This window comes from Brassica oleracea, chromosome C6 (genome assembly GCF_000695525.1).
Source record: "Brassica oleracea var. oleracea cultivar TO1000 chromosome C6, BOL, whole genome shotgun sequence".
In the NCBI taxonomy this organism is placed as follows: Eukaryota; Viridiplantae; Streptophyta; class Magnoliopsida; order Brassicales; family Brassicaceae; genus Brassica; species Brassica oleracea.
Window position 1 is genome coordinate 24,138,735 of NC_027753.1, and position 16,824 is coordinate 24,155,558.

Sequence of the window (16,824 nt, forward strand, 5' to 3'; positions counted from 1 at the left end):
CATTATTAGACTCCCAATCCAATAGTTTTTGCAGAAGCTGTCCGACCACCATTATTCATACTTGACGCAACACATGTATGATCCGCCACATATTTTTTGATGATGAAATATGTGGATCCTGATAACCCCTCAGCATGAACACTCCACCCTACACTTGTTGTCCACGCATCGGATGTACCAAAGTTTTCTATCTGAATTCACAACTTTGTAATCGAAGTTATTCTATTTCCAATGCTGCTTTCAACTTAGATTTGTTTTGAAACGTTTCACCCCTCTTCACAACATCCTTCAAAGAGAACCGAACACTTTTTTCCCCTATCCTCTTCTTTTACACTTAAGTCAGCATCTTCATCTTCTTCTGAGGCGTTCGAGTTACATTCGTCTTCACCATCCTTGCTCGATTCAGAAGAACTACCAATGCCATCTTCAGGTGAAAACGAGGAAGGCTCACCTCGCTCTCTGCCAGACGCGTTAGATTGCTCCTTATCAAACTCAATGTTGTCGTTGTTTGCATTGACAGGTGAAATAGACACACACAACCTTGAAGAAGCTTTTCCACGTACATATGTAAGAAAATTCTTGACTTGCCGATCATTCCCAATGATAACTGGAGGACAGTCTATCGTATTGATTAACTCCATAGGTAAGTAGCTTAACTCAAGCTCAACATCGTTTTGGTCAATTCCAAAATCCTCAAAAGTCGTAGTCCTTAGATCTTCAAAAGAACTTGTCAATTCCACAGCAAGTACTCTTCCTCCTTTTTCCTTATCAAAAGCAAATCCCCATCCTTTACAGGGATCAAATTTCCACACCCCACAAGAGGCATAGATATGCATGTTCTTCAACAAGGGATTTTTGGGGTGGTTTCAAAATTAATCAAGAACTTGTAAAGAAGAAGAAGAGAGGTCACTGTTATTTTTTAAAAACATAACTTTAGGAAACACGTAAAATTTGGGAAATTAAAGATTTACAGAATATTTTTCAACAGATTTTGGAGAGATTTAAGGAATATTTTCGAAAATAATTCGAATTTGGCAGAACATGCATTCTGCTGCCAGTAGAATGTATATATGATGGTAGATACGACGGCGGAATGTATAATCCGGCAGAGATAGGTTATAGTATCTTAGTAGATAACGAAATATTACCATGGTAGAATATTAGTAACTGGCAGATTCTATGATTCCGAGCCAGTAGATATATAGGAGACAATAGTTCATGAAATCTCTCGGTGTTCAGATCGTAAGCAAAACCGTAACTTTTTCTTTCTGCGGTAGTAGACATATTACGAAATCGTAGATTTTAACATCTTCAAGCGCCAGATATCTATGTAGTTAACCGAAACTACGAACTACATATCCGTAGTTAGTAGATTTTGTTTTCTGCGATCCGAAGATCAAAATATGAAATATTGTTACACTAATATTTAGTCAGCCAAATTATTTTTCATATGATTGTTTCATGTTTATGTACATTTTGAATAATTTTTCATATTTTTCTGATTCTTAAAATAATTGATATGAATTTTTGAAGTTAGCCAGAGGTATCTAAGTCCAAATCCGATCAAAAAAGGATTTATACTATAGGGACAATGTAGTTGTTCTTCTGTGGTGTTTTGGCAATTTTTTCAAATAATAATCATTGCTTTTTAAAAAACAAGATGCTCATTAGAAAAGACAATGATAAACTTTCTTGCTAAATGCTAACAAAAGCTGTATAATGAACCATGATATCATTCGACTAGATGGCTGGATGGTCAATTCACCATAGACAAATGGTGATGTATATGAAAGTCTTACCTTATCATAAGCTCTTTTTTTTTTTTTGTGAAACAGGTTATCGTAAGCTCAAAAGGCGGCGTTTTATATTCAACAAAATTAAAAAAACATGAAGGGTGAGAGTTTATATTACATCTGCATTGTCATTATCTATACGACTATATGAGGTATTTAATCAAATTATTAAAAACAAATCCTTATGACTCTAGAATACATAGTAAGAAAAGAGAGCAAATGCATATATCGATCACAAGGATACAGAAAGAAAATGAAAGAAAGAACGAAAGAGATTCTGAGGGTTTTATCTGGTCTGGAAGTTGAGAGTTCTTATGCAGAAGGCAAAGATGAAGGCAAAAAAGACGGTGAATGCGACAAGGACGGCAGCAACTGGTCCCATGAAGTCAGACTCGAACCCGTAATTGTCCTTAATGTATTGCTTAACGGTGAGTCCAGTAGGGCCTCCGAGGACGGTGATAGGTGTCTCCACGTCACCATACTGCGACACAATCAATCCATAGACGGTCCATGCGACAGGGCAGATCCAGTAGTACCATATCCACCACTTGGGGATCTTTGGTCTTGGGATGAAGAAGCCAGAGAAGAGGTTGAAAATGCCGTAAAACGCCGAAGCAAAGATGGAAGCGACTTGCTGGTTTGGCGTGAGGGAAACAGTCATCATGCCGTAATAGGTCCAGTAAAGGAAGGAGAAGTAGCTTACAAAAAGGAACCAGAAGAACTTGGCAGCTGTCCACTCGAACCCAACCATGGCATAGACGATGAGGGAGTAGTAAGTGGTCTGAATAAGAACATATGGAAGCTCACAGGTGACTTGGGAGATGGCGTATGGCATAGCTGAGTACATTCCTGCTGCTCTTTCCCTGTAGAACACAGTCCTCTCCACTGCCACCATAGGCTGTACGGTCGAACAATTGTTTATTCCCACAAAGATAACCGCAGCATACAAAGCTCCTATAACCATCGTCAGGTCGGCTGCGTTGGACCTGTTACCTCCGATTTGCCAGAAGATGGTACCAATGAGGAGTGATGTTGCCAGTGTGAAGATGAAGCGGACAAGGTTGTAGTCGGGTGATCTCCAATAAGTCCACCACTGCTTCCATAGACATGATTTGAACTGTCCCCATGTGTTCTGCGAGAATTGTGTAGCAAAGTAGAGATCAGAGGCCCCTGCTGGAGGTACACTCAGTTCTTTCACCAATGCTTTGTTTCGCCTGCAACATCATCATTTTTGTTTACTTATCATTCACTATTTATTATCCTCAAAAAAAAAAAAAAAAAGTAGCAACTTACTGGTGTAAGGCGGATGACTTGTACAACTCAGCAAAGTCAACTCCAAGCTTTAACTCGGCGGCCAGTGAGCTGGCTTCAAGCATCCAAGTGGCTGGATTATACTTTTCTGGAATCTTGGGAACTCCGGGAAAGGATTCGAAGTACTCCACCACCTTGTGAGAGTTTCGACCCAATGGACCTGCGTAGATAACTTGTCCTCCTCTCTTCATCAGCATCAACTCATCAAACGCTTCAAAGATATCAATGCTGGGCTGGTGGATGGTGCAGACCACGGTTCTTCCCGTGTCCACTGTGTTCCTCACCGCCCGCATCACAATAGCTGCTGCTCTCGCGTCAAGCCCCGAAGTAGGCTCATCCATGAAGATGATGGAAGGGTTGGCTACAAGCTCCACAGCGATTGTCAATCTCTTCCTCTGCTCCGTGGAAAGCCCCGTGACACCCGGCAAACCCACGATGGAGTCCTTCAGACTGTCCAGCTCCACCAATTCCATCACTTGGTCCACAAACATCATTTTCTCTTCTTTGCCGACTTCTTTGGGAAGACGGAGGAAAGCGGAGAAAATCAGAGATTCTCTGACAGTCACTTGTGGGGAGTGAATATCAGTCTGCTCACAGTACCCTGAGATTCTAGCAAACGTCTCTTGAACCTTTGGGAATCCTGAGATTCTGACGTCTCCTTCGATGTATCCTCCTGTTTTCCTTCCGGCCAAAACGTCCATCAGTGTTGTCTTGCCTGCACCACTCACCCCCATGAGCGCCGTCAAGACTCCTGGTCTAAATGCACCAGTCACACCTTTGAGTAGTTGTAGTCTGTTTTCTGTAACTCCTTGCTCTCTCATTTCCTGTAACAAATCAAAATATTAATATATATTTGGTATGGTGAAGATTTCACAAGGAGGAGGATGGTTTACCGCAGGCATGTCAACAAAGTATCTAACGTCGTCAAAGGACATAGCCAAAGGACTGAAAGGAAGAACCATTCCTCTCTTAGCGGCTCCACCACTGGATGCTTCACCCGCAGAGTCTGCATTCCTACCCATTCTTCCCATTGCAACCTCTCCTCCCCTGTGATCCGAGTCTTCATTTTCTTCTTCTGGAAGTAAACCTGACTTCTTCCCAAGAGCTGCAGTTAACAAGGTACATTATTAGTCTATTGTTTTCGCTTGGGTGATGGATATAATAATAAAACGCCACAATAACTTACGGTTGAGATAGGTAAGTGCAAAAGTGAAAAGAAGGTTGAAGAGCACTGTGAAACCAAGCAAGGCTCCAACCCCAATCCAGTACCAGTTTCTGTTATGGTAGACATCCCAATTACGAAGCACCATGGTTCCCAGCCTTGTCCTGTTGTCGAAAGCCTACAGTTTTTTTTTTTAAAGTCAGATCACTTTACTTTGATATATATATATATATATATAGAATAAAGCAGCAAGCAAGCAAGGCAACTCACCAGTTTATTCATCCATCGAGGAGCAAACATTTCATTGACGGTCAGACCATTGAACGCATAGGTGAGAGGAGAAATCCAGTAGGCCCACCTCCACCAGTCAGGAATCTCACTTCGCGGAAGAAGGAAGCCACCGAGCAAGAAGACGAGAAGCAGAGTGAGAGCACCACCAGTATTAGCAATCATCATGGTTCTGCACACAGAAGCGATCAACCTAAAGAGCGCGGCAGCCATTTGCTGAATCAGAAACACCAATAGAAACTGCTTGAAGAATCTCCCCGCGTCCGGTGCAAATCCTATAGAGTAATAAGTTACAACCATCCACGCAGTTGATTCGAAGATCGAGGTCGGAATCCCGAGCAAGAATGTTGGAAGCGTGAATGTCCATGACGGATAAAACAGGAGATCCCTCTGTTTGTAAAACACAGGGAGCCTCGAGACCATCATAGCCATCTCCGCGAACCCGTTAAACATGTTGATGATCATTCCGAACAGCAACGCTCCTACGTAGAGGTTGGCGTCAGACTCGTTATTCGTGTGCATTTCGGTTCTGAGGAAGAGCGTGGAGGTGATCGCGGCGATGATGATGATCTGCACCGTCTTGAAGACGTAGAAGAAGGCGTTACGCTGCATGAGCAGCCACTCTTTGTCCCAGCAGCTCTTGAGAAGCTCCATCTTCGAGACCGAGTACTTGTCGAAGACGAGAGCTGCTTTGTGGCCGCGTGACTTGTCGAAAGGCACCGAGAGCTCGTTGGAAAGCTTCTGTCCAACGTGGAAGGACTTGAACCTGCTGGCGAACTCCGAAACCGGAATGTACCGATAAGGTCTGTTCCGGTCCACCCAGTATTGCTCCTGGTCTTTCTTGGAGGTGACCTCTTGCAAAAAATCAGCCGTTCCTTTTCTCTCGGGACACTTGAACCCAAAGCTCTCGAAGAACTCGAGGATGTGGTCTCTGGGTCCTTGGTACACGATCTGCCCCTCGGACAACAAGATGATATCGTCGAATAAGTCAAAGGTCTCGGGAGCGGGCTGGAGGAGGGACATGAGGACCGTGGCGTCAGTGAGGTGAACGATCTGCTGAAGGCACTTGACGATTTGGAATGTGGTGGAGCTGTCAAGACCGGTGGATATCTCGTCCATGAAAAGCGTCTTGGTAGGCCCCACAATCATCTCACCGGTTGTGACACGTTTCTTCTGACCTCCGGAGATACCTCTCATCATGTCGTCTCCAACTATTGTGTCTTTGCAAATGTCAAGCCCCAGAATCTGTTCCAAGAATCAGAGTTTTCGTATCAGTATTGTGCCACAACAACAATAGAAAATCTCTGGAAACAATCATAGTGATTCTTGCGTTTTCAAATCCGAATCAAACTTTATAATATCAGAACGGGGCTGAAATTCATAAACTCGAAAATCCCAACCCGGTTGGTCCTCCAGCTCTACTTACAATTAATATTTTTTTTTTTAAAAAATTAAACAGGTTAGAATAGGGGAAGAGGGGCTCACTTTGAGAGTGTAATCAGTGACGAGACTGCTCTTAACACCTTGAGCAGCCGAGGCTTTCATGAAGAGATCAACATCGGCTTCAGGGAAGATCCCAGCGTCTTTTTCTCTCCTTGCGAGCTCGTTCAACAGATCTGCAAAACCAGAATCCCATTCATTCATTCATTCATTCAACAAGAGCAATAAAATAAAATGAAATCAAGATTGTTGTTATTACCGTAACGGGTACCAACACCTTGGCACCTAGCGGAGAAATCAAGAGTCTCCTTAACAGTCATGATACCAACGTGTAGATCGTTCTGGCTGATGTACGCAGACGTTTTCCTCGGAACAAACTCGTCGAGGCGGTAACCATTATAGGTAATATCACCAGTGACCTCAAGGGCTTTGTCGAGCTTTCCAGCGAGAGCCAATAGAAGCGTGGTCTTACCAGAAGAAGGGGGGCCCAACAAAAGCGTCATCCTTCCAGGTTTGACGCTCCCAGAGATATCTTTAAGAATAGTCAGCTGAGCTTTCTTGGCAAACTGAATCCCAATCAACCCCAGAGCAGATTCCGCCATGTTCCTCACCACGTTAAGAAGCGTGGGGAGAGATCTATTACCAGTGTAACAGTCGGCTTTGATGGTCAGGTGCTCGTACCTCACCTCCACAGTGGGTAGCTTGATGCCGACCCTGTCTATCCTGTTTCTCAGCTTGGTCAAGATCCGCTCGTTGTCTTGCTCGGCGACTTTGAAAACCATGTCGATGAACTTCTGGCGATCCTCTCCGTCGAGCTTCGTGACGTCGACCTCCTTGCTGAGGAGCTGGTTGCCGTAGACGTCGTCCTCGATGACGGAGGTCATGAGAGTGGTGCGGAGACGGCTGTAGGTGGGGAGTTTCTCGATGGCGGCCCATTTGAGAGCCTCTTCGTCGTCGTTAACGGACTGTGTTCGTCTAGAACCGGAGGAGAAGATGTCTTCGAGGTTTCTGCTGGCTCTGCTTACGCTTCTGCTGATGCTTCGCCGCATACTCCCACCTCCTCCGCCTAGCGGAAGGTTTGGGTTGTAATCCATCTTTGCCTGAACTTTTCTCTGTCTGACTTGGTGGGGAGTAAAAGTTTTGGTGTTTAGAGACTGATCTGGTCTAAGAGAACAAGTCTGAGACTTTGGTTGGAGGAATAAAGAGAGAAGGCTGCAGAGAGGAGGATGGGATTAGAAAATGGATATATAGGCAGTGAAGGAGGAACGTCAAGGTGGACTTTTCCTTGATATTTCCTCCTTGTCTATTTCTCTTTCTTGGTTACCATGGAAAAAAAATTTAATATTGTCTGTGTCGTTAAATGCGCAAGAGGACTATTATTCAAATATGGGGTGCTGACTGAGGATGGCGGCTATCTTACGCCCGTTTTTATTATATTATTATCATCTCTATCAAAATACGTAATAATTGAACATTTCCTTAATAAACTAATCGATTCCGTTATCTTCAAAGTCAACAAAAGATAACAACAGGAGGAGAAGACCTCAAATTCCAGTGAGTTTGTTTTTTCTTCTTGTACATTTTTCCGAAGGTAAAAAGAAAAAGAAAGACAGGAAGTGGGGGTTTTAAGTCATTGTGTTCTGGAATTTGAGAAAGGGCGGATGAATGAGTCAATTCAACACATTTGGAGAGGACCGGAATCAGCGATGGTTTGAAAAGCAATATCTACTTCTAGAATTCTCAAGTAAATTTGATTGTGGAGACTTTTGTAGAGTTTATTAGTTTACAGGTAACGGGTTTAAATGCCAGGATGGCTGACTTGGTCAACAGATGAAACGCTGAGTTTTGCAAGCGAATGAGAAAAGTCAAACAAACATTGTTTTCAAGTAAATCTTTTTTCAAGTATAACGACTCTTAAATTCCTTTTCAATCTCTCACAAATGTACAATTCGTCTTCCTTTAATTTTCTTGCAGACACTAACATTTCTTCTTCTTTTACCATTTTCTAACAAACTGTGATTTTCCTATTTTCCATAACAAAAACAAGATAAATAAAAAACAATTTTTTTCTTACAACCAAAAATACGCGCACGTGAATGAAATGCAGCATTAAGGTGTTAAAAATACACTGACACCCCCAGAAGAAGAATGGGACTGTATATTATTAAATAATAGTAGTATGATTGAATGTAAAGAGACAGCTGTAGCTCTATCATCATCAGCTCTGAATTTTAGAAAAAAACTCAACGATATATATCATGAAACGATGAAAGCCCGTTTGCTAGATGACCGGAGATCCAAGAAAAAGGAAAGTTAAGGCCCAAGTTGGGTCCATTGACGAATACATACATCCAGAGTATGATCAATGAAACTTTTATCGCTGGAACGGAAATTGAAAGTAGAAAAAGTAGATATACAATCATAATAATACATATAAGAAAGAGTGTGTGGAAAAAGCAAACAATAGAATTGCATCTCATCATTATGCTCTTGCTTTATTTGGCAAACCTTTTTCTTTTGTTCAATGATCCTTCCTCTACACATTAAAGCCAGAAAAATATACATGTTGTAGTAGTACTAAACTTAACTGACTAAGCAAAAATGGGAGTTTCATCTCCTGATTTCCGAGCCCCTCCTCCCTCTCCCGTGGCATCCAGCCGTCGGTCCTCCTTCACCGCCAATGAAGACGTCCTCTCGGAGTTCTTGGATAAGTGTGGTCGAGTCCCAAATCTTGTATTGCCCGACAAAGTCTTCCCCAAGCACAGATTCCTTCTGAACCCTCCCACCTTTGATTTCCTCCGGTTAGGCTCCGCCTCGCCACTCCTCATGGATGCCATCGACACCATCGGTTGTTTTCAGCTCATCAATCACGGTGTTCCCGAGGCTAAGGTGAGAGCCGCCGCTGACAAAACCATTTTCCAAGATGAGACAGAGGAGTTCGTTTTATATAAAGATGTCGCTGATGCTTGTAATTCAGATTTGAGGTATGGCAAGAAAGTACAGTCTCAAATTATTTCTAAACTTGTTCAAAAATAATAACACTATATTTAATAAAATAGTTTTTAAGTTAATAGATATTATATGTTTGACGTGTTTCTGAAAGAATTAGTTCTAAATTTAGCAGTATATTTAGAATTTTAAAATTCTAAACCATAATTTAAATAGATATTTTGAAAAATTATTAATTTATTTTATTTTTGACTCAGATCGTATCTTCGACAGCTCCACATACACATGCTATTATACTGTCTACAAGAAACCTATTATGATTTTAAGAATGAAAAAAGGAACTAATATGAAAGATATGCAGGGAGTTGATGGGGGAGGCAGAGAGGATAGGGAAGGCGATAAGAGAAAAGTTAGGAGGGAGAAGCCAAGAGGAAGAAGAAGAAGAGGAAGAAGGTGTAGGGGTTTGCTACGTGAAGAAGCATAATAGCCAAATTGAATCACAAGGGTGGGAGGAGGAAGAAGCAATAAGGATGCTGATAAGAGGGTATGATGAAAGACATTCGTTGTGCCTCAGCTTCTGCCATGCAGAGTTCCATGTCTATTCCAAGAGAGGTTGGCTCTCCTTCTCCCCACGTCCAGATGCGGTCGTAGTGACGGTTGGAGATCAAGGCTGGAGCGGGAGGTTTAAGGCTGTTGTGGGGAGGCCTCTTCTTCACAGATCAGCTCAGGCATCTCTTCCTCGGAATTTCGTTTCTATCTCCTTCCTCTACACTGCTACTACTAGTACTACTACTACTAGCAGTGATGCCTCAAGAATTATTCATCATCATCAGAAGAATACCATTTCCATCTACCAACAGCTCTTTTTTGCTCTCATTCTCACACTCCTCCTCCCTTTCTTCTTTACTTGATCATTTCACACTTCTTGCTTCCCTCTTTTATAATTTCTTTTATAAACAAGTGTGTCAGGCTCATTTTAGCATTTTATCCATCAATGCAATATTCCATGCCCAACCATCTTGTACTGTTTACTGTGCAAATGTGAATTGGTACGGAGAGGTAGATACTTTACAGTTGACACAAACAAGAATCAGATAGATACTTTGCAATGTCACGCAAGATTTGGCGTTAGAAACATATACTCATTTTTTTTTATAATTTCACAACAAGGAAGCACACCGTGCATATGTCCAGAGGCTAAACTGATATCTATTTTGATTTAAAATATGTGAAACTATAATATAATATATTATTTCTTAAAGGTGCATGTAACTATAGTTAACAAAGCAAATGGAGACGACAGCAGGAAATATAGAGTTTGTGGTGAACCCTGAATCTAATACAACATATGCATGCACGTGATCTTCCATCAATTTACAAGTTATCCGCAAAAATGAGTTTAAAACAGCCCGTCTCTTTTTTGGAGTTGAAAATATTTACAAGTCTCAACTTTCAATTCATCATGAGTGGTCTTCTTCGAGTCCATGTTGTTACTCTGTTTTGTGTGGTTAGAGAAAACCTACACACACACACACACGTGACCTATCATTGTCTTTGGGATCCATATCGTTCCTTTTACTTACGTCCACACGATTCTTGAGGTCGGTATATATATTCACGTTTGGCTCACATATGACATATGCATCTACTAGCTCATGAGATTTCTTTCTATAATTGTACGAAATGTGTCTAGTGTTTTATTAGTCCATGCGATTTGCCATTTTTAACGAAACTACAGAATTTAGAATGCAGTGACACACCAAGTTAAGTCCAGAAAAACAGACGCAAAGTTTTATCGACAAACCAAATCAAGTTGAGATTAATGACAAACAAAAAAACTAAATCGCGTGTTTGTTTATATTTTATCCCAAGTATATAATTTTATATCTCATTATTATAGATAATACTAGAGATAGTTAAGTTGTAGTTATAGGTTGCTAGCTGCCAGTTGCATTGTACTAATTATGAAACACGTGAATTAGTGATTACTTGATGGCTTCATTAATTAGTATAGTTGTGAAAAGTAAAAGTAAAGCTGTAAAGGAGGTCGCTATTGCATGAGCACGTACGTGAGATGGCAATGCTGAACCACACATGAATATATTGCAGCTTATAAATACAAAACCTTCAGAGACATATATTGAATATATAAAAAAAATATAAGAAGCTTGGTCATGGCAGCAAACGGGAGAAGGAAGAGCGTGAGCGGAAGCGTGGTAAAGCCTCCACCGCCATCGAAGCTAGCGCAGGCATCACTACATAGGACCCTATCAGACATATCATTGGATTTCCACAGAGAAGAGAAAGGACTGGGGACGATAACAGAGGTGGAGAAGGCAAAGTGCGAGTGCTGCGGGATGAGGGAGGAGTGCACCATGGAGTACATAGAGAAGGTGAGGGAGAAGTTCTTGGGAAAGTGGATTTGCGGTCTCTGCTCAGAGGCGGTGAAGGAGGAGAGAGAGAAGAAGGAGGAGAATGGGCTAGAAGGAGCCTTGAAGGAGCATATGAGCGCTTGCCTAAGGTTCAACAAGCTTGGAAGAAAGTATCCTGCTCTCTTCCAAGCGGAGGCCATGAGAGATATGCTCAGGAAAAGTACGAGGAGAAGTCAGTCTATCAGCCCTAAACCCATGTCTACTATTCACAATAAGCCTGCCATTTCCCGTACTTCAAGCTGTATGCCTGCCATCACCAGAGACCTTAATTAATAATTTCACTCTCTCTTTTAATATATATATATATATATATATATATATCACCTCGCTTAATTTGTCTAATATAAGCATTATCATAACGTTTATTTTACTCGTCCCTAATACACACTTAATTATATATATAAGCTAATAAAATGAGATATTCTTGATCCAACTGGTTAAGTGTGTGCCAACAACATTCAATGTATAGTGTGTATGTTACAAGTATGGTAATTATTAATTAAACACTAGATGCCCGTTGGGATGATGGGGCCATGCACGATTTTTATTATATTTTTTTGTGAACCTCTGTACCTATCATAAGAGTTAGTCTACACCTGACTGTGCTATCATATCCATAAGAATGAGCGATGGGGCCTGATCCATGGTTGTTCGTTCTTGTCGAGCCCATCTGTATTTGATAGGTGGGTCCTTGGGACGTGCCAAGTCTACGACATGTGTCCACTTTTTATTTGTTGACGTAGTTTCCATTTGTCGTGGGATTCTGTTTCTGTTGAAACTTCAAAGGCAAGGACATATTTAAGTTTTCATTGTGATTCCTGATATTTCTCTTATCCCAGTTGTTCTAACTGTATCATAAAGCAAGTATGAAAACAATAAGAGAGTAAATATAAATGCCTTTTACCAAAAAATAGTATAAATGCCTTTCAAAATTGGGTAATTTGAATTTGCAGAGAACATGCGGCACGCTAATTGTACCTGGCAAGTCCCAACAGAGATGTTTTATTTTTCTCTCTTTCATACAAAATATATATACAAGAAAGGAAGGAATGTGGCTTGAAATATGGGGGATTCACAGTTTTCGTTTTTTTTTTTTTTTTGTAAGGAACATAAAGAAGTATATTTAATAATAATTATAAACTAAATATTTAATAATAATTATAAACTAAAAGAGAATGAAAGAGGAGAAGAGGAAGCAACACGAAAAATGTGGAGCAGAAAAGGGGACTAGTTGTATAAGAACGAGTTAGTTTTGATTGTTGCTTTTCATATATTAGAGTAGAGAGCAGAAAAGAAGAAGTTAAAAAGGTAGATCGAATGAACAGAAATGGAGAGGAGGAAGTGGCCGAGAAGAAGAGGAGGAGGAGGGAGGGGGTGCAGGTGTCCCTCAGAGGAGGCTGCTTGGCTGCTTCAGCCACTGCTATAGCGGTAATGCTGATGGCAACAGAGAAGGGTGTGGCTGACATCTATGGCTTGCCGCTCCCTCTCAACTCCAGCTGGTCTTTTTCTCCCTCCTACCAGTAAGTCTTGTTCTTTTTCCATTTTAATCCCTCAAATATGGATGCATTATAGAAACTAGAAGAGAGAAGAAAAGAGTGAAAACGTGCATTTTAGATGCCAAAATTTCGGTGAACAGAAAATATAACCGTGAACCTAACAAGAACATGACATTATTGTGTTTAAACTTTTGATTATAATAAAGAGTGAGTTTGGTGTGAAGGTATGTGGTGGGGGCATGCACGGTGACCATTCTCTACTCCCTGTTCCACCTCTGTCTAGGAATTTACAGGCTCCTCACTGGATCACCCATCACACCCTCCCGTTCCCAAGCTTGGCTTTGTTTCATCTTCGATCAGGTTCGCTCATCTCCCCTTTCTCCATCTGCTAGTCGTCTGGATTTTTAATCCATACATGTATTTTGTGGTGTGTCTGCAGCTCTTCAGCTATTTGATAATGAGCGCTGGATCAGCCGGTATTGGAGTTACAAACCTCAACAAGACCGGCATCAAACACACTCCTCTCCCTGACTTCTGCAAGACCCTTTCTTATTTCTGCAATCACGTCGCCCTCTCCCTCCTCCTAGTCTTGCTCTCCTTCATCTTTCTCGCCTCCTCTTCCCTCTTTAATGTCCTTGTGCTCTCCACTCTCTAGTCTCATGGATTCTCTATTGTTGGTGCTCTATATAATCTAAGACAGACTCTAATTATTATTATTTATGATCACTTGCATTCCCGAAACAAATGTATTGTCCTTTTCGAGAGTATTTTACAAATTACAACCAAGAAGTAGCAATCAAATATTGGGTAGAGAGACATTGACCCCTAGATGTGAGAGATCCTTGCGGAGCGAATCAGCGTTCTCAAAACATAACCCACGCATCCCAATCTCTACTGCACACTTGACGTTGCTTGGCCTGCGTATCAGACACTAACCTCAGGCCAAAAAGAAAGATGTCTTTAGGATGAGTTAACTTAAAAGATACAAACCTGTCATCAATGAATACACAGTCGCAAGGTTCAACACCGAGATGTTCCACAACCTCGAGATAGAACTCTGGATCAGGCTTTCTTTTTCCTGAAGTAAAAAAAAAAAAAACAAATATAATAACAGGATCCTATAAACAATAAAGCGGCAAGAGATGTGTGTTGTACCTGTAATACAGGAACAAAAAGTCCATGACAAGTAGGCTGAAAGCTTCAACTTGTCTTCTATCATTTTATACCTTTAGATGAGATGAAGAAACACAAAGAGTCTCAGTCAATTAACATAACCATTTCTAATAAAAGACAGGTTTGAAACAGGTGAAAAACCAGATGGGGTAGTTGGTGAAAGCATGAATCTCCAAGTTATCATCTCTCAAAGCTTGAAGAAGCTCTTGCATCCCATCTAAGTAGGAGTATCCTGATCTAATGCAATCCTTTAGCCCTGCAAAATCAAAAGGCTGAGTATATTATTTGAATCAAAGGAGATGGATGATGAATCTCAACCTTCCAAATCAAAGTCCCTCCCATCAATGAAGAACTTTCTTGCTAGCTCATCCTCATCAATCAATCCCTTTTCGAATTCGATCCAGGCGGTGGGATGCTTGCACTCGAGCAGCACCTTCATCGGCATTCTGTGGATTGATTAAGAGAATCAAAATCGAGTGATGAAGCTAAAAAGAAAAAAAAAAAAAACTGAGTAGGATGATAGGGATTCGAACCCGAAGAAGGCTGGAATATCTTGGTAGAATGGATCACGGACAATGGTGTCCATCACGTCGAAGAGGAGAACCGGGAGCTTCCGTTTCGGAGCGTCGTAAGAAACCGATGCCCTATTACGCTTCTTCTCGATGACGTTGGGTTTCGAATTGAACAATTCCCATGTATTCATCGCCGTCGCCGCCGCCGCCGCCGTCGACATCAGAAATGCCTTATTACTCCCGATCATCGCCATCATCATCGCGATAAGAAAATGCCACACATGGGAAAACGCGGCGTTTTGAGAGAAAATCGGATAGGTGAAAGGTGATTGGTCCACGTCATTAAATGAGGGTGACGTGGTCAAGCGGAAGGTTAGGGGGCCATGACTTGCTCGACACGGAACCTCAAACCGTAACCGTCGAAAAATCATCCACGACTCCGAGTGCTCAACTCAACCGCCAATATAGGTTAATGCTTCTTTCTCCCATCTTCATTATAAAAACGCCTCTCGTTGCCATTTTACTTTTTACTCAAAGCTAACCAGAGAACTCATCTCCTCTCAAACAAAGCATACAAAGAAGATGATGATGAAAATGACATCTCCTCTGTCTCTGTGCAGTCTGATGATAATTGTGTTGTGCATTAGGGCAGTAGCGTCAGAGGGTCCTAGAGTTTTCAAGGTTGGAGACGAGTTCGAGTGGAGAGTTCCACTTCAGAATGATACATCGGTTTACAGCCGCTGGGCGAGCACCAACCGCTTCCACATCGGCGATTCTCTCTGTGAGTGTATAGCTGTTTCCTAATTTTTGTTATTTTTTATTTTATTTTTTGGAGATTAATTAATTAACTGAAGAGAATTAATGGATGCAGCGTTTGTGTACGACAAGGACTCGGTGATGGAAGTAGACAAATGGGGTTTCTACCACTGCAACGCCAGCGATCCCATCACAGCGTTTGACAATGGAAACAGCACGTTTTACCTTGATCGTCCTGGTCTCTTCTACTTCATCAGCGGCTCCAACGCCCACTGCACCAGTGGACAGCGTCTCATCGTCGAAGTGATGCATATCCACCACCACAACCACCACGACGCTTCCTTGCCTCCATCCATGTCGCCTCTCTCTGCCAGCTCTCCCTCTGAATCTGCATTTGACTCTCATGATCCTGCTTCTTCTGCGGTCTCCTCCTCCCTGCTCGCCTCCTTCTTCCCTCCCTTTGCTGCACTTCTTGTTGTTGCTCTTCTCTGCTGCCAACCATAGCGCATTTGTTTCATCTTCTTAGTCTTCTTTGGTTGCTATTAATTTTTCCGTTTTTTTTGTCATTCAACTTTTAAGATATTATTAACCTCATGTTTTCTTCAACAACTTCTAAGTTTTAGCACTGCTTTTAACACAAAAGTTACAAAACAATCACCGCAATTTTTTTTTAAAAAATAAGGAGCTAATTGGACCACCGAAGCTAAAAAGTAAAAATGAAATAAATGATAATATCAAGAAGCTAATTAAGTGTTACAAGATATTACTAATAAAGGGAAAAGCCTTTAGTAACTACTCCGTCCGTTTCATAAAGGTAAGTAATTTTTAATCAATATTAATTCAATAAAGTTAATTAATTTTTTTTTTATAGAAAATACAAAATGTTTTTTTTTAACTAATGAAAAGGGATCAAACGAGGGAGAAAAAAAACGCAGCAGTTTTAGTAGTATTTGGGCTAAGTTGGCAAAGCATGCCCAATAAGAAAGAAATAATAATTTGGGCTTCTATAAAATGATAAATAAAAATGGCACATATATGTCAATTAAATAAATAAAAAAAAGCGTGTCGGATCCCATATCGGAAGGTAAAAGAAACAAGCTATAAATTGGATAAGACGGTGGCAGTCGCAGCCCATTCAGCGAGCTCGCACCGCCAATGACGTCGCCTCCGCCTCCTGACGATGATGCTTGGGTGCGTTCTCATCACCGTTTACTTCCCCAATCGCAATCGCTTCTCTCTTCCCACCGGGTATATATTCTCTGTTGATTTCGAATTTGTTTTGTTTTCCTTTTTTTTCTCTCTCGTCGCTTATATGTCTGTGTGGGGTTATCTTACAGTCAGTTATAGCGGTTGCAATCTCAAGGGTAAATCAGTTCGACGCTGCAAGGCTAGATGTTGAAATGTCTGCCATGTTGAAGGAACAGTTGGTTAAGGTTTTCACTTTGGCCAAGGTACTCAATTCAATTCTCTTTTTTTCTTTTTTTTTTTTTTTTTAAATCACTGATTTTGTCT

The 16,824-nt window shown here is 41.3% G+C and overlaps 7 protein-coding genes across 7 annotated transcripts in view; 5 read left to right on the plus strand and 2 right to left on the minus strand.

The window, feature by feature from the left end:
* Positions 1 to 1,884: 1,884 nt before the first annotated feature.
* LOC106298839 (ABC transporter G family member 36) lies at positions 1,885 to 7,224 on the minus strand. Its single transcript, XM_013734976.1, has 7 exons — positions 6,254 to 7,224; positions 6,040 to 6,170; positions 4,537 to 5,799; positions 4,291 to 4,444; positions 3,998 to 4,209; positions 3,087 to 3,928; positions 1,885 to 3,007 (listed from the first exon to the last, which is right to left on the minus strand). Exons 1-7 carry the CDS (start codon positions 7,086 to 7,088, stop codon positions 2,080 to 2,082), a joined length of 4,365 nt encoding a protein of 1,454 aa, XP_013590430.1. The 5' UTR covers positions 7,089 to 7,224; the 3' UTR covers positions 1,885 to 2,079.
* Positions 7,225 to 8,449: 1,225 nt separating this feature from the next.
* On the plus strand, positions 8,450 to 9,978 carry LOC106298840. Its single transcript, XM_013734977.1, has 2 exons — positions 8,450 to 8,978; positions 9,305 to 9,978. The coding sequence occupies exons 1-2, from the start codon at positions 8,596 to 8,598 to the stop codon at positions 9,852 to 9,854; spliced, it is 933 nt and encodes a 310-aa protein (XP_013590431.1). The 5' UTR covers positions 8,450 to 8,595; the 3' UTR covers positions 9,855 to 9,978.
* Positions 9,979 to 11,078: 1,100 nt separating this feature from the next.
* On the plus strand, positions 11,079 to 11,681 carry LOC106298841. Its single transcript, XM_013734978.1, has one exon. The coding sequence runs from the start codon at positions 11,118 to 11,120 to the stop codon at positions 11,646 to 11,648; it is 531 nt and encodes a 176-aa protein (XP_013590432.1). The 5' UTR covers positions 11,079 to 11,117; the 3' UTR covers positions 11,649 to 11,681.
* An 883-nt stretch (positions 11,682 to 12,564) lies between these two features.
* Positions 12,565 to 13,597, plus strand: LOC106298844 (CASP-like protein ARALYDRAFT_316979). Its single transcript, XM_013734981.1, has 3 exons — positions 12,565 to 12,895; positions 13,096 to 13,231; positions 13,311 to 13,597. Exons 1-3 carry the CDS (start codon positions 12,693 to 12,695, stop codon positions 13,524 to 13,526), a joined length of 555 nt encoding a protein of 184 aa, XP_013590435.1. The 5' UTR covers positions 12,565 to 12,692; the 3' UTR covers positions 13,527 to 13,597.
* LOC106298842 lies at positions 13,571 to 14,816 on the minus strand. The gene is made up of 6 exons (XM_013734979.1): positions 14,578 to 14,816; positions 14,363 to 14,490; positions 14,186 to 14,300; positions 14,027 to 14,097; positions 13,862 to 13,949; positions 13,571 to 13,788 (listed from the first exon to the last, which is right to left on the minus strand). The coding sequence occupies exons 1-6, from the start codon at positions 14,814 to 14,816 to the stop codon at positions 13,668 to 13,670; spliced, it is 762 nt and encodes a 253-aa protein (XP_013590433.1). The 3' UTR covers positions 13,571 to 13,667.
* Positions 14,814 to 15,928, plus strand: LOC106298843 (early nodulin-like protein 3). Its single transcript, XM_013734980.1, has 3 exons — positions 14,814 to 15,024; positions 15,204 to 15,337; positions 15,428 to 15,928. The coding sequence occupies exons 1-3, from the start codon at positions 14,903 to 14,905 to the stop codon at positions 15,814 to 15,816; spliced, it is 645 nt and encodes a 214-aa protein (XP_013590434.1). The 5' UTR covers positions 14,814 to 14,902; the 3' UTR covers positions 15,817 to 15,928.
* Positions 15,929 to 16,346: 418 nt separating this feature from the next.
* The window catches only part of LOC106300462 (peroxisome biogenesis protein 2), a 2,967-nt gene continuing 2,489 nt past the window's right edge, over positions 16,347 to 16,824 (plus strand). The window contains exons 1-2 of the mRNA XM_013736604.1: positions 16,347 to 16,560; positions 16,650 to 16,763. Of these exons, the coding sequence (XP_013592058.1) occupies positions 16,468 to 16,560; positions 16,650 to 16,763 (207 nt within the window). The 5' untranslated portion in view covers positions 16,347 to 16,467. The remainder of the gene's footprint in view (positions 16,561 to 16,649; positions 16,764 to 16,824) is intronic.